The sequence below is a fragment of the Aphidius gifuensis genome, linkage group LG3 (genome assembly GCF_014905175.1).
Source record: "Aphidius gifuensis isolate YNYX2018 linkage group LG3, ASM1490517v1, whole genome shotgun sequence".
NCBI classification, from domain to species: domain Eukaryota; kingdom Metazoa; phylum Arthropoda; class Insecta; order Hymenoptera; family Braconidae; genus Aphidius; species Aphidius gifuensis.
In genome coordinates this window covers 16,867,301-16,889,940 of record NC_057790.1, presented here as the reverse complement: position 1 = coordinate 16,889,940, position 22,640 = coordinate 16,867,301, and the positions used below count along the sequence as shown (strand labels likewise).

The window sequence follows — 22,640 nt, the reverse complement described above, 5'->3', positions numbered from 1 at the left end:
TTTTTTAATTAAACTTATTATTATTAATATTAATTAAAATTATAAATAATTTAATTTAAATCTACTCAATTTTACATAAATATATTTAATGAGTATTAATAAAATATTTTGACAATGTAAATGAGGCTTTTTGAACACGTGTTCATTGAACTCACAAATGGCAATGTCAAAAAGAAATTGTATCCTCCCCCCACTCTTTTGGATGACAAGCCTTCCTTGGGCACTCGATTCCCTCGATTCATCAAAAAAAAAAATTGTCTTTCCGATTTGATCGTTGGAGTTGCTGCAAGTGTCTCGACTTGTTTATATTTATTACAAATTTTAATTAATATCAATCTTCCAAAATGAAAATCTACAAAGATATCTTCAGCGGTGAGTTTTAATTATTTACATTTAACAATATGGTTATTAATAATCGATTATTTTTATCATTTAAATATTGATTTAGAACACAAGTGTCCATGTGCTCCAAATCATTTGCAATTATGGTTTTTTCTTTGTACATATATTTTAATTATATAATTGATAAATTAATTATTTTTATCATTTGATGTAAATTAATTTGACCTTGCTGATATTGAGTAAATGGTTTTTATATCTTTTATATAAATGATAAAAATTTTTCTTCATAACCTCAACATATGGATTATCAATTTTTTCAGTTCCACATGTTTAAAATTAAATTATTATTGGCAAATTGATAATTATTTTATCAAATTAAATGACCTTGGATGTGTCTGAAAGTCCAAATTTTTTTTGAGCTAATTTTTATTGTTGTTTTATTATTATTTTTGTAAATTGTTTAAATAATAAATAATTTTATTTTTAATATTATTAACACATAACCTAAAAAAAAAACATTTATGTCTGATGCTGAAAAAATAATTTTTTTCTTTATTTAAAATATAATAATAACTTGAATAAATAATAAACAAAATTTTAATGTTTATTTTACAGGTGATGAGATGTTTGCAGACACCTTCAAAATAAAACTTGTTGATAATGTTATCTACGAAGTTTATGGAAAGGTAAATTGATGATTCATATTGATTTTTATGTGACTATTGCTGGAATAATAATAATAATATTTGAAAATTAAATTTTTAGCTTGTCCAACGTAAACAAGGAGAAATTGTTATTGCTGGAGCAAATCCATCTGCTGAAGAAGCTGATGAAGGTACTGATGAGACTGTTGAATCAGGTGTTGATATTGTTCTCAATCACAATCTCGTAGAATCATATGCATTTGGTGACAAAAAATCATACACTCAATATCTTAAGGAATACATGAAAAGGTTAGTAATAAAAATTATAACTATTATTATTAAACAATCAATAGTTTATTGATTTCTAATAATTGTTTTTTAATTTTCTATTAGATTGGTTGCTAAATTGGAAGAAACTCAACCAGATCAAGTTGATGTTTTCAAAACTAACATGAACAAAGTCATGAAAGATATTTTGGGAAGATTCAAAGAATTGCAATTTTTCACTGGTGAAAGTATGGACATTGATGGTCTTGTTGGTCTTATGGAATACCGTGACATTGATGGTGTATCAACACCAGTTATGATGTTCTTCAAACATGGATTAGAAGAAGAGAAATTTTAATACTCAATAATTTTTTTTTTAGATATCCGAAAATATGGAAAATTAAATTTTTTAAGTTTTTAAAATTTCAAAGATAAAAAAAAAAAAAACTATCACTCTTATTTTTTAATTTTTATTTTGTTTAATAATTTAAATTAGAAAAAAAAGAAAAAAAAATTTAAACTCAATAGTTTAAGATAACTTTGAAAAATCTGTTTTTAATTCGTTTTTTTGTTGATTGTTCGACTGCCAATAATATTAATCGAAAAGAAAAAAACAAAAATTACAATAAATAAATACAAATTTTAAAATCTGAATTTAAATGTTTTATTAATTTACTCCAATTTTGTTGTTAAGTTATTTTATCATCAGCTTGTTTAAATTACTCCAAAATGAAAAGAAAATATTTGTTTATTCAAGGACACTAAATTTCTTATAATAAATAGTTTATTCAATTGCATTTAATTAACAGTCACAAGATGATGTATAAAGCTTGTTTGCAACTCCACCTAAAAAATGGTGGCACACCAATGTAAAACAGCAACAACAAAACATCCCCCTACTCCAACCATCACTGTCATCATCAATGCTTATATTTTCATGTTATTTATTAACAAATTTAAATAAATACTTTTATTATTATTAAATACATTTGGATATTGTGTGTTTTAATAATTTAATAGTTGTTAATTAAAATGTCACAACATGGTGCAGCATTACAAACTTACAACCAGGAACTCGTCAAGTGTGAGTTGGAACGCGGTATATAACCTTTAAATTAATTGTTTACATTATCTATTATTTAAAAAAACAAACAAAATTTATAATAAAAATTTATATGTTATTTTAGATTTAGAAGATATGAAACAACGACGTGCTGAATTACAAAAACAAATTGATTTACAAGAAGAAGATAAAATAACATTAGAAAAAGAAATTGAAAAAATGTCAACAAAGCTAATTAGAATAACTGATTGTCTTGGTAAAAGAATATCTGTACGTAATGAGTATGATAAAACAATTACAGAAACAGAAGCTGCATATACAAAGGTAATTTACAATATTTTCAAAATTATTTTATATAAAAATTATATATTAAATATAATGTTTATATTTTTTAGATACTTGAAAGTTCACAATTACTTTTAAATATGTTAAAAAGAGAAGCATCTGTTCTTCATGAAACATTGATTAAAGTTAATATTGATCAACAACATCGTAGACAATAATAATTATTAATTAAATATTTTTTTTTTTAAGAATAAAACTGCAAATAAATCGACTGAATAATTATTATCGATCTAATCCAGTACAAATTTTGTAAATAATATTTAAAATTAAATAATAACATAAAATAATAATCAATAATTTGTAATAATATAATGCTTTTTATAATTTTTAAATTTTATTAAATGTAAATGTATTTTTCTACTTATAAATAATTTAATAAATTAATCTATAAAATTGAATTAAAAAAATTATCTAATTAATTAATTTGGCAAATTATTATTTATCTATGCATTACCTAATGCTTTTTGTTCATTCCATACTTGTAATAATTCATTTGGATTATTATATCCATGTGATACAATAACATATTTATAATTAAAAGGTGTATAGTCTCTTTTATAAAAATGAAATTCATCACAATGAAATGGTTCAATGTCAGCTTTTTTAGCAACAAGACCCAAATAAATATCATCAAATTTAAAATGTTTTGTGTATAAACTTGTATAGTACATATCAACAAGTGCATTTTTCGATAAAATATATGCACCAGCTGTAACATAAGGTGGCCAATAATCATATGGATATTCATCCAATGAAATATACCATTTTGATGTTTTATGTCTATGTGGTGATGATTTAAATACATATCCAGCAAATAATCTAACATTATCTGGTAATTCAATGTCAAATATTTGACGACGTTTACGTATTTTTAAATTATTTAATTTTATTGTTGTATTATTACTATTATTGTTATTATCAATTAATACTGTATTATCTGAAATATTTATTGGCACATGAGTTTCATTAAAATCAGATGAATAATATTTAGCTTCCCTCTTACCCATTCTACTTGGTTCTTTTAAATAATCTGGATAATAAGCTGGATTTCTAATAAATGCTAATACATTTTTAACTGAAACATACATATCATCATCAACAAACATATAAAATTTTGAATTTAAACAATTTTTAAATGCCCAATTTATTCCCATCATTGTTTTAATTGTATTATTATAATATGAATCAATAAATTTAGCTTGTAATATATCTTTATATTTAATTGATTCTTGATTTATTTTATATTGTAATTCATCATCATTATTATTTATACCAAGAAGAAATAGGGTTCTTGTTGGTACATCAAAAAATCTTTTTTTAAAACCCCAAGAATTTCTAATTGCATTACGTTGTTCAAAATTTTTTAATGCTGATTTAATTAAAAATATAATACGTAAATTATGATAATTATTATCAACACAATGATCTTTTAAATTATAAATATAATCTAAATTATATTCATTTATTGGTTTTACTTTTGGTTTATGATTGTGCTTTAAAGCATCAACAAATGGAAATACATCACCTTCATATGGATATGTAAAATATCTGTCATATGAATATTCAAATAAATGAGTAAATGCTCCAAATAAATCAAGTACTCCAATTATTCCAATTATAATTATTAGATATTTTAATTTCGTTGGTCTAAATAGTGTTCTTGTTGTTCTTGGTATTGATGGTTGAAATAAACGAATCATTTTTTCGTTAAATTGTCTCTTTTTTTCTCAATTAATAATTCATAATTTTGCTCATTATTTTATTCTAGAAATAAAAAAAAATAGACACATTATTATGCTACTTGTTTAATAATAATCATTAATTATATTAAATTTATTATTGTTACCTTTTGATGATCCAATTTGTTTAAACTTTAAACAATATTTAATAAATAAAATAGTTAAACATTTATCAATAAAATTAATTGCATATCAATTGGCAATTTAATTTTTTTTATTTATTTATCTTCTACACTAATTAAAAAAATGTGTGTTTTTAGTTTTATAATAATAATTTGTTGCATATATTTTTTTTTAAGTCAATATAAAGTCCGATTTATACTGTTAAGCGAAAAAATTCAAAAAAAAAAATTATCGAGACTCTAAATTTTTTTATAAATAACTAACAAAATACTAATTTTTATTTACAGTAATTAATTAACAAAAATAATTATACTAATTACATTAAATTTGAAATATAAAAACATGTTTTTTTTGAAAGTGTAAATAAGGATTTATGATGAGACAGAGCGACACAAGTGCCACCTAGAAGCAGGTCAACAACTACATAGTAATAAAAGTCAAAACAACTACCTTAAGAAATATTGCTCCATTTTAGTAAATAATAAAAAATAAACATCATACAACAATTAAATATATCAATAATAAATATAAAATAAATAAAATATTGATTATGATAAATTAATAATAAATATAAAATAGTTCAACGACCTTGGAGTAATGGTGACAAGCCGAACTAACAAACCGGCCATGTTTATATACTCTCAAGTGTATTAAAAAAAAAATATTTCAAGAACCTAGTGGAGGGCCTGAACTAAAAAGAGAAGGGTGAAAATTAAATTAAACATTTATTTATAAATCATTCGTATTGTTTATTAAATGTTTATATTATTGTGGTGATAAATATATATAAATTGTGTGTTTTAATTAAAATTACGAGGTAAGTTTTTAATTTAACTATTATGATAAAAACAAAAACAAAAAATTCATTAAAAAATCTAACAATATTGAGAGGAGACTGACACAAATCGTGACAGCGGATTGTGGCAGTGTCAGGGTCGAAAACGGATCTAGTTTACTGACCGCATTTATAATTATTTTTTTTTACATATTAATTATTAATTTTTCTTCTTAGTTATGTATTTTATTCAATATGATTTTTAAATTATTTTAATTTTTCATTATTTTATAATTTTATTTACTTTTTATAAATCCTATATATGTCACTGCCTTGTTTTTTTTTTTTTTTTTTTTTTCACTTGTGTTTGTTGTGTATGTGTGAGATTCCATTTTCAATCGTCAAAATTATCAACATTAATTTACTCTTTTTTTAAAAAATATATAATAATTTTTTTTTAAAAATATAAACTACTTTATTTTAAATATATTCAATAGTAAAAATGACGGAAAATATATACAAAAAATTTTTAATTTATTTTTTTTCAATTTTAATTTATAAAATAACACACATAATATTTTATTTATTTACCTATATTTTAATTACTATTTTTAAATTAAAAAATACTTTAAATGATAAACATCAAATAACTGTTTTTTTTTTTTTTTTTTTTAAATTTAAATTTTGGAGCAAAATAAATTGAGAAACAATTCCAAATAAGGTGAAGAAATAATGTTTTTTTTTTTACGACAAAACATTTAAATTATTTGACAATTTTTTGCTTCAATTTGTGATAAATTTTTATTAATAATAAACATACCAATGATAATAAAAATTGAATATACAAATAGCAACTTTCTACATGAAATTTAAATATATATTTTCTCTTTGAATTGCTTAATCGATATGACTTTTTTTTTTGCAGCTTTTTTTGTGTGTTATTTGATATTTAGTTCCCACTGTTTGTATATAAATGTCCTTGACACAATTATGTGAAATAGGACACAGCTAGATGTCGCATATTAGAAACATAAAAAAAAGTGTAGAATTTATTTGGGTCAATGTCGGGATGAACCAATTTATGCCAACCCAGAAACCAACTTGATATTTATAAAATAGGTCACAATAAAAACTCATCGTTTCATTTTATTTATAATAATTTATAATGATTATTATTTATCAATTTATTTATTTTTTACATTGTTTAGTTATTCTCGATATATTTAAATTATCAAAAATATTTTATTTATAATTTATTGGCTTTTTTTTTAGGTGCTCTATATTTAAATAAGAAAATAATTTATTTATCGATTTTATTTTAAATATTAATCTGTGCAAATTTTTTATAAATATTTTATTCATTATTTATAAATTATAATATATTTTTTAGCCATCGGGAGTTATTGTATTTTAAATTTTTTCTGGAATTTTTTTCCATACAAAATTAGGACATTTTATCGAAATTTTTTTGGAGTAATCTTTAAATTTTTCTTAGTAATTTTTATAATTTTTTATCTGTAAAATTAAATTTTATAGATTTTTCTTTTTTTTATTCAAACTTTTAGAGTTTATTTCACCGGGGGGTAATTTAAACAATTTTTTTTTTATTGTATTAATAAATTAACTAAAGATTTTTGAAAAATCTAAAAATAATAAAACAGCCAATGACTGTTGTTTTTTTTTTTAACAAATAAATTCGTAAATTTAAATAAATATATATTATACGTTTTATATAAAAAAAAATATATTCAATTTCATGATTATTTATCCTTGATATTGAGTTTAAAATCTTTCATCTGTTAACATTATTTATTTCTCTTATTAATAAAGGACAAAATTCATGAATAACGGTACAAGAGTAAAACGATGAGATCATTTCGAAATTACTATTTTATTATATATCGAGTAAATTATTTATCCTTGATAAATTGTACTACAAACTAACACACATATTACACGTAAAACAATTTTTTTTTAACAATAAATAATCAACACAACAATCTACTAATTTAACAACGAAAAAAAAAACGAAAAAACTTGATGTCATTTTTATTATTTTTTTTTTTTTTCACTTCAAGGTTATTCATATTGCTAAATTAAAATACTATTATTATTATTTTCAGAATAGCACCTGACCATCTCAAAATATGGTAACAGGAAGTGGTTTTATTTAATTATTTTTTTCGTTGTTATCATTCATATGATTTTAGTAAAAATAAATTTATAACATTAGGTCAAAATTTTTGTACAATTGTATTAATACAAAATAAATTCAATTGTTTAAAATAATATAATTTATTTATGTTTTTTCATTATATTTTTTCCTTGAAATAAAAAAATATATATTGTTATTTTTCTTTATTATATATAATAGTTATGAATAACGATCGGATGCCAGTAGAGTAGTCAAGCATTGATAAAAATATTAACCTTGACAACCACTTTTACTACTTAAATATTGTTTAATTTATTTCATTTTTTTTCCTTCATGCATCTAAACAATGGTACATTCAAAACCACATTACTATCATTAAAACATTTCATTAAATAATCAGCCAATTTAGTTATTTTAATTATGAAATCTAATTTAGTTAAACTAGGTAAAATTAGTTGCTCTTTTTTGATGACATTACAAACAGATAAATAGTATTTACATGATTTTTTTTTTCTTTAGCATGATTGTCATAAAAATATATTTGTTAATAATTATAATGACAGTTTATTTATAATAGTGACAAGCAAAAAAATATGTGTAAATTTTTAGTAAAATTAAAAACAAAAAAAAAAAACACTTGCAAAATTTTGAATAGTGATAAGGTAGAGTTAACATGAACAATATAAAAATGACAAATGTATTATTAAAATACTAAAACGGGTTTGTCATTATTTATCTGCAGTAATAGCCTTGAATGAAGATTTAGAGAAGGTCATCCAGGGCAGTGAAGAGCTAGCTTCCATAACGCCCAGTTTTATAAAACAACAGAGATAGATTTATCCCTGGATGAGAAAACTAGAACTCTGATTTTGCGCGAGGGCGTATTATTCAAAAAATTATTAATTAATGTAACAAAAAAAAAAAAAAATGAATTAGCTAAAACAATTAAAATGTCTAATTAACAATTATTTATTTGACAATATCTTTGGATTCATAGAAATAAATTAGTTTTTTTTTTTCATTTTTTGGCATATTATGTTTAGTAAAATGATAGGATATGCATATATATTTTGTCGGCCATCGTGTACGTCATCCATATGACATCGTTGCACACAGACATCAGCTTTAAAAAAAATACACAGGTTTCTGTACTTGAGAAATTGAATTCATTCTGACTTCAGTGTTCAGTCGTTCACCGGTTCGCGACTATAATACTCGACCGTTGCGTTTATTTAAATTAATCAACAATTAATTATAATCAAATAATATGTATTAATATATCAAATGATTTGTTCCAGTGTTACCTCTATAAATTTCTTTTATTTTTTATTGAATTATTAAAACTATTATTTATACTTGTTTTTCATTTATCTATTTTTTACAAAATTTTTTTTTCCTTTTTTGCATTTTAAATTCAATTTAAATTATTTTTAACAAATAAAATTCTTTGTAATGATGATAAATTGGATAAATTTACATGACTCGTATTAAATTCAGATAAATTTTTGCGCAGTAATAATTTTAGGATAAAAAAAAGAGTAAAATTAAAATCAAGGTTAAATTATTTCTATAAAGAAAAAATCACTGAAAAAATTGTAAAATGTAAATTTACAAAGTGTAAAGTGATTTAAAAAAAAAAAAAAATTAAAAATAAATTTAAAAAACTGTCAAAATCACGTGACTTGACAGTAAAAAAAAAATAATAATTATTAATTGAACTTGAATTTTTATAAAAAAAATTTCTAGTAAAAAAAAGTTGTTTTTTTTTTCATTATTTTTCTTAATGGCGTTAATAAAAATATATAATGAGTTTTGCTAATCACATAAATGTATTATATGCATATTTGCAGTTACAGACAGACATCCGTCTTGCAAGATATACAACATACATGTTATCTTTTTTTTAAATATATATTTAGTGTGTGTGTGAATATTCCGGACGTGGACAAATTTATCTCAAAAACCTTGAACTTTTTCTTAGTTTAAAAGTATTAATATTAATTTTAAAAAATATGTTGTTATGTCCTACAGGAATATAACAACATCAATCATTTTAAAATAAATTCAGTCTTTATTATAAATAAATAATATATATTGATTGTCTTGATGCAACCCACGTGAGTGCCATACAAACACACACCACTGGCCTTGAATTTTTTATAATAATTTTCATTTCTTCTTGATTTAATTTATATATATATTTTTTTTTATTATTCGCTCGATAATAAATTTATTCAATTTATTCAGTTGTATAGTAAAATGTGTTGTTAGTGCGGAAATAATATTTTTAATAGAGATAAAAAATTTATTTGTATTGTGGTTTTTAAAAAAAAAGATACGTAAATGCATTCCTTGTGATAACAAAGCTTTAAAATATACCAAAAAACAAAAAAATAGTTTAACAGTGTAAATGTTTAGTTGAAAATTTGAATAAGTTAAATATCATCGATCAAACAATTCAAGATGATGAAAAAAGAAAAACCAATGATGTCAGTCACGGCAATAATTCAAGGTGCCAAGGCAAAACATTGGGCTCGGGGTAACACTTGTACGACTATTATGTTATCAATGTGATAAATAAATAAATAACTCAAATTAAATTAACAAATAATCAACAACAATGTTGAATTTATAAAAATTTAAATAATTTAATATAATAAAAGTTGTATTTTAAACAAAAAAAATCATAAAAAAAATTTAATTTCCCAATAATATTATTGACATTAATAAATTTTTTAAAATATTATTAACATTATTAAACAACTTTTATTTATATTATTTATTTAAAATAAAATACTGACTAATATTATAAATTTTTGTTTAAAAAAAAAAAACAATATTAACAGTTAAATAAACACCTAAATGAAAAATTATTTTTAAAAATTTTTGGAGGCATTTTTTGGTAGACGAATTAATGATTATTTTATTTATATAAAATATTTGTATTCTATTTTTATAATATTTTTTTTTTTTTTGTATATACGAGTGGGAAGAAGTTAGATGATAAACGATTTAATATTTTGCACTTTTGTCGGTGAAGGTCAGGTCGTACGCATTATCTTTTGGAGCATATTTAATTTGTCTTATATGTATACCATCAATACTAAACTGCACACTGTATAAAAATTTGAAAAAAATTTTTTTTTTATTATTGTATTCAATATACAACTCATCAACAACTGTATTATTATTATTCTAATAATTTTTCACATGATAAATAAACAAAGAATTTTTTTTATTTTTATTGTAATGCTTGAGTAATTAATTAGACAAATATTTGCATGATTTTATCTTTGAATAATAATAATTTTATTGAAATTATTATTAACTAGAAAAATTTATTTTTTACAGTGGATAGATAAATAAATAAATAATCCTGCTATCCCTGGATAAATAACTTTTAAAAATACTCCAATAAATATTTCGAAAAATTTTTCTTTTTATCGATATTTTTCGATTTAATTTTCTTTTTTTTCTAACAAATTTAGTAGCCAAAATTTTTAATAAATATTGCTATTTATTTAATTAATAAATTTAGTTGAAATTTCAATTAATATAATAGATACATACAAATATTTTAACAATGAAATTTAATTTTGATAATTTTATATTTAAAAACAGGTTTTTTAATTTTTTAAAAAATTATTACATAATGACATCATACTAGTATTTAAAATTTAAATTTTAACAATTAACCAAATACATATTATTAATGACTAAAAAAATAAACTAAAAATAATAATTTTTTCATATAATAATAATAATTTTTCTTTGCACAATTTAACAAATTTATTTAAAAAATTAATAGCTCGAAGAAAAAAAGCATTGTTATAATTTCGCATGATACATTAAAATTGTAAATTATTCTTTAACTATGAGGAAAAAAAAAAATATATGTAAAATACAATGAAATTATTATATAAAACGTAGTACATGGTATCCATGAGTGACGTGACCTTATGAGGCGTGTCGCTATTAAAACGTAACTAGCGCTCTTGACGTGACCTTGACACAGTAAATTACCATTCTACTTGTTTAAAAAAATTTTTACAACAAAGTCCAACAAATACAATTAACAAAAAAAACAAAAAAAATTGAATAAATAAACATACTAATTAATATATTTATTAATAATTTTAACAAAAATCTATCGGAAAAAAAAGAAAAAAAAAATTTGATGTTTTATTCTTGTAAAAGATGTATTATGTTGTAATGAATTCTTTTGATGATCATCATATTATCATTGACAATTATCATACGTCTAATAACCCTGATGAATTTTTTTATTTATATTTTTTTTTCACCTTTTTGCGTCATAATGCAATCAATGCTTCATTATTTATTTATTCTATGATCACTAAAAATAACAAAAAACAATACAAAAAAAGTATTAAATTGTTATTTTTTCAAGTTGAATTTTTTTATAAACAATGTGAGATGTTAATTTTAAATTTATTTGTTTGTTACAGGGTTGAGTTTGGACAGCAACAATATATCCATGTCATCGGTTGGACCCCAAAGCCCGCTAGACATGAAGCCCGACACGGTAAACCTCATAAATTCCGGAAATTTTAGTCCCTCGGGACCAAATAGTCCAGGGTATGTTTAAAAAAGTTAATTTATTATTAGTGTAATTATTTTTAAATTGAATGATTTGTTATGAAAATTGTACAGAGTTTTTTTATAGTAATTTATTTTTGAATCAATTTCAGATCATTTACAATTGGTTGTCACAGTACTTTGATGAACACATCACAAGGTGGACAAAATAAAACAGGAGTTAATTCAACATATCCACCAAATCATCCTCTATCAGGAAGTAAACATTTATGTTCAATTTGTGGTGATAGAGCGAGTGGTAAACATTATGGAGTATACAGGTAATTACAATTGACGAGAAATAAATTTAAATAATTAAAAAAAACTAATTTATATTAATTTTATTTTGATTTTAGTTGTGAAGGTTGTAAAGGTTTTTTTAAACGTACTGTACGTAAAGATTTATCATATGCATGTCGTGAAGAAAAATCATGTATTATTGATAAAAGACAAAGAAATCGTTGTCAATATTGTCGTTATCAAAAATGCTTAACAATGGGAATGAAAAGAGAAGCTGTACAAGAAGAACGACAACGTACTAAAGAACGTGATAATAATCATCATCAAAATGAAGTTGAAAGTACAAGTAGTAATAATATACATTCTGATATGCCAGCTGAACGTATACTTGAAGCTGAAAAAAGAGTTGAATGTAAATTAGAACAACAAGGAAGTTATGAGGTATGTTTTTTATTGAAAAAAAAAATTACATAAAGTAATAATTATTAGGTAATTTACTTATTTGTGTTTGTTTTTAAATATAAATTTTATAGAATGCCGTATCAAGTATTTGTACAGCAACAAATAAACAATTATTTCAACTTGTTGAATGGGCAAAACACATTCCTCATTTTACATCATTACCACTTGAAGATCAAGTATTATTATTACGAGCTGGTTGGAATGAATTATTAATTGCTGGTTTTTCACATCGTTCAATTGATACTGATGATGGTATTGTACTTGCAACTGGTCTTGTTGTATATAGAAATTCAGCACAACAAGCTGGTATTGGTACAATATTTGATCGTGTACTATCTGAATTAGTTACTAAAATGAGAGAAATGCGTATGGATAAAACAGAACTTGGTTGTTTACGTGCAATAATATTATTTAATTCGGAAATACGTGGTTTAAAAAGTCCACAAGAAATTGAATTATTACGTGACAAAGTATATTCAACACTTGAAGATTATGTACGTGTCAATAAACCAGATGATCCTGGTAGATTTGCTAAATTATTATTACGTTTACCATCATTACGTTCAATTGGTCTTAAATGTCTTGAACATTTATTTTTTTTTCGACTCATTGGTGATATACCAATTGACTCATTTCTCATGGAAGTTTTGGAATCACATTAATTTTTATTCAAAATAATAATAATTTTAATTATAATTGTAATAATAATACTTTTTTTTTTTATAAATATATTAGATAAAATGGGTTGCACTGTTTTTTGGAGGGTATACCTATCCGTTAAATAATTATATAAATATATATATATTAATCTAGATAATTGACTTATTTTTTAATTTAATCATTGACAATTATATTTTTTTTTTTGAAAAAATAGAATAAATACTTATTTTGTTACAGTTATTATTATTTTTCATTTTTTTTTTTTGTTTTTGTTTATTTATATACATTAATTTAATAAAGTAGAGAAGAAAAAAAATTCAATAATCTATATGTCCAGATAATTTAATGTAATACAAGTAATAAAGTGTCGATAAAATTGTTACAATTTATTTTTTATTTGAACTGGGTTGTACCTGCGTTGGTAGATGACTATTTGTTTAAAGCCACTCATGAATATTGCTAAGAAAAAGTTTCATAGAATAAGGATTTATGAATTGAGATATACATGAATAAATTGACAAGGATAATTGAATAAATATAAACGAGTCTCAACAAGCGGAGGACAGATAACTCTTGCAATTTTATATTTGCCTAGTAGATTTTTTGAAAAAATTTCGAATTGGATTAAGAGCATAGAACATGCAAAGAGGTATTTTTTAATTTTCGTAGCTTACTACTACTAAGTTATAATTCCCTCTTATAACTATTTTTTTTTTAAATTTTCTTGAAAGAAATTGAAGATTATTAATGGGAACATAGAACTAGCAAAAGGTATTTCGTATTTCTCATAGCTTACTACTACTAAGTTATAATTCCCTGTTGAGTTAGTTATTTATGTTTTTTTTCGTGAAAAAAATATAGTTTTTTAACAGGAACATAGAACTAGCAAAGAAATATTTCATATTTTTAAGAACTTATCACTACTAAGTTATGTTTCTCTATTTAATTCATTATTTTTATTTTTTTTTATTGAAAAAAATATGGTATTTTAACAGGAACATAGAACTAGCAATTATTTCATATATTTTGAAGCTTACTTCCTGTAAGTTATAATTCCCAATAAATTTTGTAATTTTAATGATTTTTCTTGAAAATATCTTGTATTTAAACAGGACCATAGAACTAGCGAAGTAGTATTCCATATATTTTGAAGCTTACGCTGGTGAAAATATTTCTCCACGATTCCTCGTGAATTTCTCCGCGATTACTCCGGATTTCTTCCAAATTAACCCATGCGAAGAAATGAGTAGAGAAAGGTATCAAAATTTTCTCCTAATCGACTAGGGTGGAAAAACGGTCGGAAATATTTCTCCACGATAAGGATACGCGGAGAAACATGTGAAAAAAAAATTTTAACGCAGAGAAATTCTTCCGAAATCAACGACGAGGAGAAAATTTTCACTCATTTCTCGGCATGGGTCAATTTGGGAGGATTCGGAGTAATCGCGGAGAAATTTGGGGTAACCGCGGAGAAATATTTTTACCAGGGATATTCGATAAAGTAACGAAAGCTGAATTAACGAATGAAATTGAAAAAAAAACGTACAGGTGGAAAACTCAAAGATTGACAAAGATTAAATTTTTGATGGGAAAATATTTCTTGTTGATTATGATAATAATTGGATAAAAATAAAAATAAAACGAGTCTTTTCATTGGGTGTTAATTCATTCAGAGTTTTAGACATTGAAGATCCGAAATTATTATGTTTAGAAAAATTATCCAATTTTTTAAATAAATTTCCACCACAAGTAACACAAGTTGAAATAAATGGAATCAGTGAATTAAATTTAAAAAAGATTGAACGATTAAAAGAATTCATACGAGAAGCTGATGAAATGTTACCTTGCTCTGTTGCTGAATCTGGTAAAATACCATGTGTCGAATTATTCAGAAGAACAACTAAATCAATAGTAATAATTAGTTTAGATTAAAAAAAATATAAAACTAATAATACCCAATAATAAATAATTAGTACTTGATAAAAAATTACTACGGAGGCTAGAAGCCATAGGCTCAGCCGCAGTATTGGATTCATCGGCGAGAAAAAAAAAAAGATCATAACTTATCAACTAAGTAACATAATGCGAAGGAGACTTCGTACTGAGCTTAAGAGAATTGTATTAAAAAACTATATCGCCCTCATAATGGGTTTTTTGATCTATTGATAAAAGTTTTGAGTTGAAAAGAAAAATGTAAATTTTGAAAAAATTTTTTTTCTTACTCAACATTAGGGAGTATAAACTATCAGAAAGTCGGCGGAGAAATTCGGACTAACTACGGAGAAATTCAGAATAGATACGGAGAAATTCGAAAAAAACACGGAGAAATTCAAAGTAATTCGTAGAAATATTTTCACCAGAGTAACTTTCTCTTAGTTATGATACCCGAATAAATTTATCATTTATATTTTTTTCCCTTGAAAAAAATATGGTATTTTAACAGGAACATAGAACTATCAAAGAGGTATATTTCATATATATTAGATCTTACTACTACAAAATTATGTTTCCCTATTGAATTCATTATTTTAGATTTTTTTTTCTTATAAAAAAAGCGAAGTATTTTAACAAGAACATAAAACTAGCAAAAAGGTATTTTTAATATTTTAAAACTTACTACTACTACTAAGTTATGTTTCCTTAATAAATTCATTATTTATATTTTTTTTTCTTGAAAAAATAAGGTATTTTAACAGGAATATAGAACTAGCAAAGAGGTATTTCATATATTTTAGAGGTTATTCCTTCTATGTTATAATTCCCTAATTAATTTGTTATTTATAATTTTTTTTTCGAAAAAAATATCCCTTTTTTAACAGGATCATAGATCTAGCAAAGAGGTATTTCATATAATATTTTAAAACTAACTACTACTAAGTTATGTTTCCCTATGAAATTCATTATTTCTATTTTTTTTTGTCGAAGAAAATATAGTATTTTAACAGGAAAATAGAACTAGCAAAAAGGTATTTCATATATTTCAGAGCTTACCTCTTCTCAATCATAATTCCCTCATTAATTTGTTATTTATATTTTTTTTTTTAAAATATGCTATTTTAACAGGAACATAGAACCAGCAAAGAGGTATTTCATATATTTTTGAAACTTACTACTACTAAGTTATGTTTCCCTATTCAATTCATTATTTTTATTTTTTCTATATATTTAAAAAAATATGGTATTTTTACCAGATTATAGAACTAGCAAAGACGTATTTTATATATTTTGAAGCTTATCTTTATTAAATTATACTTTTCTATTTAATTTATTATTTATATTTTGTTTTTCGGACGAATAAATAATTTTTTATTTTTTTTTTATTTTTAATAAATAAAAGAAAATATATTACTTTCGTTATTAACTTTATGAATTTGTATAAATGTTCAATAGTCATAATAAATACGATTAATAATTTTTTTTCAAAGTGGAAAATAACGTTATAAGATCTTGTCAAATATATTTAAATGGCTATATTTACAGCTTGACAAAAATTACTTTATTTGGTAATGAAAAATAATACAAAAATCACACTTTACTAGTATAATGATTCAGGTAAATATCATTTATATTTTTAATTAATCATGTGTTTCAAAAAATTAAGTTTATTACTTTATTCATATCTTCTAGAGTCAAATAATTGCATATTTTTTCAACACAAATATATGGCAACTTATTAAATCTATGACATTGACAATAAAATGAATCAATAAAATCTCTTTTCATAGTTATTTTGAATTTTGCCTTCCTGTAATTACCAGTTATTATTTTTCCATAAATAGGATATGATTTTTTGTATTGTTCTAGTTCTAAGATTTCTATGACATATTTGTTTTTTTCAAATTTATTGAAATCATTTATCAAAACGTCATGAAAAGTAACACAACTATCACCAATTTTTTCAATTTTCATATTGCTAATTTCTTTATTACATAAGTCTAACATGTCACTTGATTTTGAAGAATCTTCGCTGCTATTGATAGCTCGTAAATTTCCTTCATTGATCCAGCATTTTGCTTGTTTTAATTGAATAATATGCTCTCTGAGCATCTCAATAATTATCTCGTCAGGTCTCCGAGTCTTGTTAAATTCTATTAAATTAAATCCAGAACTGGGTAGATCTCCGTCTTTCTCATAAAAACTTGTAGCAATCTCATATAGACCTTCATACTTCCCTTCTTCATTTGGCTTCATCATGATATTAATGTCTGCACCATTGTCAAGAAGAGTACGAAAACTTTTTTCATTTCTTTTATACATGGCATAGCCAAGTGCAGTGTTACCAAGTTGATCAGTATAGTCAATATTTGCCCCAAACTTCAGTAGTAGCTCAATAATTCGAGTATCATCTTTTTTGTCATATTCTGTGTTGATAGTTGCATAATGAATTAAAGGTGTCATCCCAGATTTATCTTGGCAATTTACATTAGCACCTTTTTCCAATAGTAATTTAATCATTTCAATATCTCCTATGGTTTGAGCTGCTGAACAAAGCACAGTTCTATTATCTTTACCATATTTAAGATTAATATTAGCACCTGCATTTAAAAGCATATTTACAATTTTTTCGTTTTTATTTTCCACAGCATAGTGGAGTGGTGGAACTCCATCAGGTGCATCAAAAAAATTTACGTTCGCACCGTGTTCTACAAGATATTGGATTACAGAATCATTCGTTTTTTCCATAGCCATTAAAAGTGGTGTTAATTTTTTATTTCTAGGCAATGAAAATGGTGTTAAGTATGACAATGAAACTGGTCTATCAAAAATTGTATTGACATCAACTCCACATCTTACAAGAATTTTAATAATATCTAGATTATCATTGTGAATAGCACAATTAAGAAGAATAGGTTGAACCTCAGCATGATAAGGTACAAGTTTTTTTGTAGCTTCTGTATTATTATTTGTAACTGCATTTACAGATTTACTTTTGCAATTTATATCAGCATTATATTTTAATAACAGTTCAATTATTTCGAAAGTCATTTGAAAGTCAAATCTTTTTTGACTGATGATATGGTGGAGTGGTGTCATCCCAGATTTATCTTGGCAATTTACATTAGCACCTTTCTCCAATAGTAATTTAATCATTTCAATATCTCCTATGGTTTGAGCTGCTGAACAAAGCACAGTTCTATTATCTTTACCATATTTAAGATTAATATTAGCGCCTGCATTTAAAAGCATATTTACAATTTTTTCGTTTTTATTTTCCACAGCATAGTGGAGTGGTGGAACTCCATCAGGTGCATCAAAAAAATTTACGTTCGCACCGTGTTCTACAAGATATTGGATTACAGAATCGTTTTTTTTTTCCATAGCAATTAAAAGTGGTGTTAATTTTCGATTTCTAGACAATGAAACTGGTATATCAAAAATTGTATTGATATCAACTCCACATCTTACAAGAATTTTAATAATTTCTAGATTATCATTGCGAATAGCACAATTAAGAAAAATAGATTGAACCTCAGCATGATAAGCTACAAGTTTTTTTGTAATTTCTGTATTATTATTTGTAACTGCATAATATACAGGACTTTTATTATTTTTATCTTTAACATTAACATCAGCACCATGTTTAATAAGCAATACTGATATATCAGTATGATTATTTATAATTGATGTGTGCAAAATTCTAGTTGAATTTTTCGATGAAGGATCTACTGATAAATTAACATCACAGCTGTCAGATGTTAAAAAGTTTTCGATTATTTTGAGATGTCCAATCGATGCAGCAGCAAAAATGAACATTTTATAATATTTATGTTGAGGTTCTAATGTTAATCCATAATCAATAAGAAGATTAACAATTATTGAATGATCGCAAGACATATTAGCATAATGAGAATTTATGTTGCTTCTAATATTTTTGACAAGTTTAGAAAGTCCATAATCATTTAACATATCCATGTGTTGTGCTTGTGACGTAAAATAAGATGCTTTCATTTCATTAGTATGATCACAGGAAATTGCAACACCAACAGAAGATGAATCGCTTTCAATATTTTTGTCGGGATGATGCTCTAAAATTGTTTGGACAGCACTCAAGTGTCCTGCCTGTGCAGCAAAATAAAGAGCTGTCTTCTTATCGTTAGTTTGTGCATTTACGTCTGCTCCATTTTCAAGAAGAATTTTTAACAAATTGTTCTTATCATGAGGATATAAATTGTTATATCTTTTTTTTGCTGCTATATGAAGTGGTGTTATATTATTTTCGGCAGTAGCATTAATGAAACTTCCTTCATTCACAAGTAGTTGAATTTTGCATTTATCTTGGCTTTCAACAGCCATGTGTAAACATGTATAACGTTCTTGTAGTGATGGATCAACATAGTTAACATCAGCACCATAGTCTATAAGTAGTTTTACAATCTCTGAACTACTTTTTTTACAAGCTAATTGAATCAGCGACATGTTTGAATTATTCAACTTAAGATTTACGTTAGCATTATTTTTTAAGAGTAATTCTACAATTTTTAGTCGATATCTTTCAACAGCATATTGTAGGGGAGTCTTTCCAATATCTTCTGTGTGGCAGTGTGTACCGTTTGATTCATCAAACGTATCATTGACTTGAATGGATGTTTCATAAAGAAGCCGTTTCACAGAGTCAGTACAGGAAAACTTGATAGCACGATATAATTGAGTGCTGAGGGTATTATTATTGTTACGATTCATTTCTTCGTAATTTTCAAGTAGATAAAAATTATTATTGTTTTGCTATATCACTTTGAATTTAAGTTCTAACCTCTAATTTATAAGAGAAAACACTGTAACAAGATATAACATTTTTTTTAACTTAAAACAATTCACTGGTGGTATTAATAATAATTACAAGATATTTACCTTTTGATTGCTGACAATAGTTACAATTAACTCATCAATCAATATTAATGCATATAGATTTTTAAAAAAGCAACAATGAAAAGCAACATGCACTTACAAACATAGCGGTGCCATAATTGTTTACAAAAAAAAAACAATAACGAAACGACGCCATGTTTAACATAGAGGTCTCTAATTTATTTTCATTTGAAATTATATAAGTGTAGGGTCACTGATGACAAATCATTCACAACAAAAATAGCATGTTGATATTAAAAAGTGAAAAACTCAAATTGACAAACTTAAAATAATAACAGGTATTTTTAATTATTAATTTGTTTATAAGATAATTGTTATAAATATATATATTAATTACATTAAATTATTTTTAGATTGTCAAATGACAGTTGACCTTGATAGATCTAATACTTAATTAATTCGCCAATTAATTTTATAATTATAATAAAATGATCTGAATTTTAAAATATGAATCGACGTATAAAATAATGAGTTGCTCCAAAGCATATGCTCCGTTATTTGTAAACTTTTTTCTCAGATCTACCTGTGGTTGGAGCAGGAACGAAGGAAGCTGGAAAAAGACGGAGAAATATTTCCACCACCATAGTAGGCTTACGAATATAATATTAAAAAAGTAATCGCACGTATCCCAATAAAATTAATGCTATGGTGATACTAGTTTTACAATAAAACAATGTTACCCTTTATATACGTTTACATGCAAAGAAACTTGAATTTGAGCCACTTACAATGTAATAATTTATTTTTCAAAACCTTACCTTTAGTGAATTTTTAATAATTTTTTTATCTAATGCGTCTCTTAAAGAATTATGAAATTATTATATTCTGCAAATTCTTGCTGCTGAATTCCTTATATATTGAATTCCCGCTCTCTATTTCGAAATAATAATTCTGCAATTTGCAGTTTAACCAGTTATACTACTCATAAGAGTATAATTTATTCCTGAGAATTCATGTAAATGTTATTGCCTTACCAATCGGTTCGATAAAAACTTGCTTAGCGTTTAGTAGAGCAATAACATTTACATGAATGTTTTCTCATAAAACTGAAATGACATTGAAAATAAAAATTTACAACAATGGCTTTAATGAAACCGCAAAAAAGAGTCAAGAACTTACTCTTCCAAAATTCAATTAAAATTTCATATATTTTATAACTTATACCTGTTCTGAGTTATAACTCCCTAATAAAATAATTATTCTTTTTTTTTTTGTGGAAAAATTAATGTATTTTAACAGGAACATAGAACTAGAAAAGAGGTATTTCATATATTTTAGATCTTACTTCCTCTAAGTTATAATTCTCTGTTAAATTGATTATTTTTATTTTTTTTTTCTTGTTAAAAATATAGTATTTGAACAGAAACATAAAACTATCAAAGAGGTATTTCATATATTTTGGAGCTTACTTACTCTAAGTTATGATTCCCTGATAAAATAATTATTTATATTTTTTTTTTCCTGAAAAAGTTTTAGTATTTTAACAGGAACATAAAACTAGCAAAGAAGTATTTCATATATTTTGAAGCTTACTTCCTCTAATTAATAATTCCCTGTTACATTCATTATTTATAATTTTTTGCCTTGAAAAAAATATCGTTTTTCAACAGGAACATAGGACTAACAATAAGTCATTCCATAACACTTACGTCTTTTAGCTTATAATACCCAAATAATATCGCAATCAATTTCCTCTCCTTTTTCAGGAATATTAAAGTTTTGTGATAGGAACATAGGGCTAGCAAAAAGCTTTTAATGTTTAATAAAGCTTAATTTTTGTAGTTCATTTTTCTGTAATAGTTTTTAAATTTCCTTGTAAATTTTCTGAAAAACTTAGGGCTTTGTATTAGCAATCTAGGGTCCGCAAAGAGATATTACCATATTCAATTTTTCCCTATACAAAAACATTCACAAAAAAAATCTGAATTGATGAATTAAAAGTATAGTCTCAATATCATCTCGTAGTATTTAAAAAGAATAAAAATTCCATGAACATTTAAAATTAAAATCGAAAAACCAAATGTTCTCTAAAATTTTAGCTAATTCCACATTAAAAATCAAAAACTATCCAGTGTGCATTCATTACCATTTAACCCAGGTAGAGATGAAAGTCAATTTTTTGACTTCTCATATCAAATTAACATGTGAAGTCAAAAAGTGACCTCAAATTGACTCTAATTTCTACCTGGGAAGTGATCAGTTTGCTTATAATTCTTTTTCAGATCTTTTTGAAATGATCTTTATAGAAAATCTGTGGTAATTATTGTCTTCAAACTGTATGTATGATCTTCATATAGTCATAAATATCATATGACTGTTCTATATATCCCTCACAAAAAGTTATATATCCTGGTACTAC

The 22,640-nt window shown here is 24.0% G+C and overlaps 5 protein-coding genes across 9 annotated transcripts; 3 read left to right on the top strand and 2 right to left on the bottom strand.

The window, feature by feature from the left end:
* The first annotated feature begins 196 nt into the window (after positions 1–196).
* Positions 197–1,907, top strand: LOC122852205 (translationally-controlled tumor protein homolog). Its single transcript, XM_044151853.1, has 4 exons — positions 197–372; positions 958–1,028; positions 1,108–1,295; positions 1,380–1,907. Exons 1-4 carry the CDS (start codon positions 345–347, stop codon positions 1,609–1,611), a joined length of 519 nt encoding a protein of 172 aa, XP_044007788.1. The 5' UTR covers positions 197–344; the 3' UTR covers positions 1,612–1,907.
* Positions 1,897–5,489, bottom strand: LOC122852204 (beta-1,3-galactosyltransferase brn). Of its 2 annotated transcripts, XM_044151852.1 has the most exons (3): positions 4,508–5,489; positions 3,665–4,425; positions 1,897–3,598 (listed from the first exon to the last, which is right to left on the bottom strand). In XM_044151852.1, exons 2-3 carry the CDS (start codon positions 4,359–4,361, stop codon positions 3,105–3,107), a joined length of 1,191 nt encoding a protein of 396 aa, XP_044007787.1. In that variant the 5' UTR covers positions 4,362–4,425; positions 4,508–5,489; the 3' UTR covers positions 1,897–3,104. The 2 variants fall into 2 exon arrangements, with proteins under 2 accessions (XP_044007787.1, XP_044007786.1); XM_044151851.1 differs by having other exon boundaries at positions 2,894–4,425; positions 4,508–4,701.
* On the top strand, positions 2,225–2,819 carry LOC122852206 (Sjoegren syndrome nuclear autoantigen 1 homolog). Of its 2 annotated transcripts, none has more exons than XM_044151855.1 (3): positions 2,225–2,337; positions 2,441–2,640; positions 2,712–2,819. In XM_044151855.1, exons 1-3 carry the CDS (start codon positions 2,286–2,288, stop codon positions 2,817–2,819), a joined length of 360 nt encoding a protein of 119 aa, XP_044007790.1. In that variant the 5' UTR covers positions 2,225–2,285. The 2 variants fall into 2 exon arrangements, with proteins under 2 accessions (XP_044007790.1, XP_044007789.1); XM_044151854.1 differs by having other exon boundaries at positions 2,237–2,352.
* LOC122852203 (retinoic acid receptor RXR) lies at positions 5,288–16,005 on the top strand. Of its 3 annotated transcripts, none has more exons than XM_044151850.1 (5): positions 5,288–5,340; positions 11,923–12,052; positions 12,166–12,333; positions 12,409–12,733; positions 12,826–13,571. In XM_044151850.1, the coding sequence occupies exons 2-5, from the start codon at positions 11,952–11,954 to the stop codon at positions 13,414–13,416; spliced, it is 1,185 nt and encodes a 394-aa protein (XP_044007785.1). In that variant the 5' UTR covers positions 5,288–5,340; positions 11,923–11,951; the 3' UTR covers positions 13,417–13,571. The 3 variants fall into 3 exon arrangements, with proteins under 3 accessions (XP_044007785.1, XP_044007782.1, XP_044007784.1); XM_044151847.1 differs by lacking the exon at positions 5,288–5,340 and adding an exon at positions 8,550–10,001 and having other exon boundaries at positions 12,826–16,005; XM_044151849.1 differs by lacking the exon at positions 5,288–5,340 and adding an exon at positions 8,627–9,992 and having other exon boundaries at positions 12,826–16,005.
* Positions 16,006–17,002: 997 nt separating this feature from the next.
* Positions 17,003–19,831, bottom strand: LOC122850965 (putative ankyrin repeat protein RF_0381). Its single transcript, XM_044150006.1, has one exon. It carries the CDS (start codon positions 19,829–19,831, stop codon positions 17,003–17,005), a length of 2,829 nt encoding a protein of 942 aa, XP_044005941.1.
* Between the last annotated feature and the right edge of the window lie 2,809 nt (positions 19,832–22,640).

What these genes read in the sequence shown, in the direction of transcription:
- LOC122852205 (XM_044151853.1), top strand. Translation starts at nt 345, where the DNA reads ATGAAAATCTACAAAGATATCTTCAGCG. An exon ending in TCTACGAAGTTTATGGAAAG is followed by an intron (nt 1,029 to 1,107) that starts GTAAATTGATGA and finishes TTAAATTTTTAG; the next exon opens with CTTGTCCAACGTAAACAAGG. An exon ending in CTTAAGGAATACATGAAAAG is followed by an intron (nt 1,296 to 1,379) that starts GTTAGTAATAAA and finishes ATTTTCTATTAG; the next exon opens with ATTGGTTGCTAAATTGGAAG.
- LOC122852206 (XM_044151854.1), top strand. Translation starts at nt 2,286, where the DNA reads ATGTCACAACATGGTGCAGCATTACAAACTTACAACCAGGAACTCGTC. An exon ending in CAAGTGTGAGTTGGAACGCG is followed by an intron (nt 2,353 to 2,440) that starts GTATATAACCTT and finishes ATGTTATTTTAG; the next exon opens with ATTTAGAAGATATGAAACAA. An exon ending in CAGAAGCTGCATATACAAAG is followed by an intron (nt 2,641 to 2,711) that starts GTAATTTACAAT and finishes TATATTTTTTAG; the next exon opens with ATACTTGAAAGTTCACAATT.
- LOC122852204 (XM_044151851.1), bottom strand. Translation starts at nt 4,361, where the DNA reads ATGATTCGTTTATTTCAACCATCAATACCAAGAACAACAAGAACACTA.
- LOC122852203 (XM_044151847.1), top strand. Translation starts at nt 9,917, where the DNA reads ATGATGAAAAAAGAAAAACCAATGATGTCAGTCACGGCAATAATTCAA. An exon ending in TTGGGCTCGGGGTAACACTT is followed by an intron (nt 10,002 to 11,922) that starts GTACGACTATTA and finishes TGTTTGTTACAG; the next exon opens with GGTTGAGTTTGGACAGCAAC. An exon ending in TCGGGACCAAATAGTCCAGG is followed by an intron (nt 12,053 to 12,165) that starts GTATGTTTAAAA and finishes AATCAATTTCAG; the next exon opens with ATCATTTACAATTGGTTGTC.
- LOC122850965 (XM_044150006.1), bottom strand. Translation starts at nt 19,831, where the DNA reads ATGTCGCTGATTCAATTAGCTTGTAAAAAAAGTAGTTCAGAGATTGTA.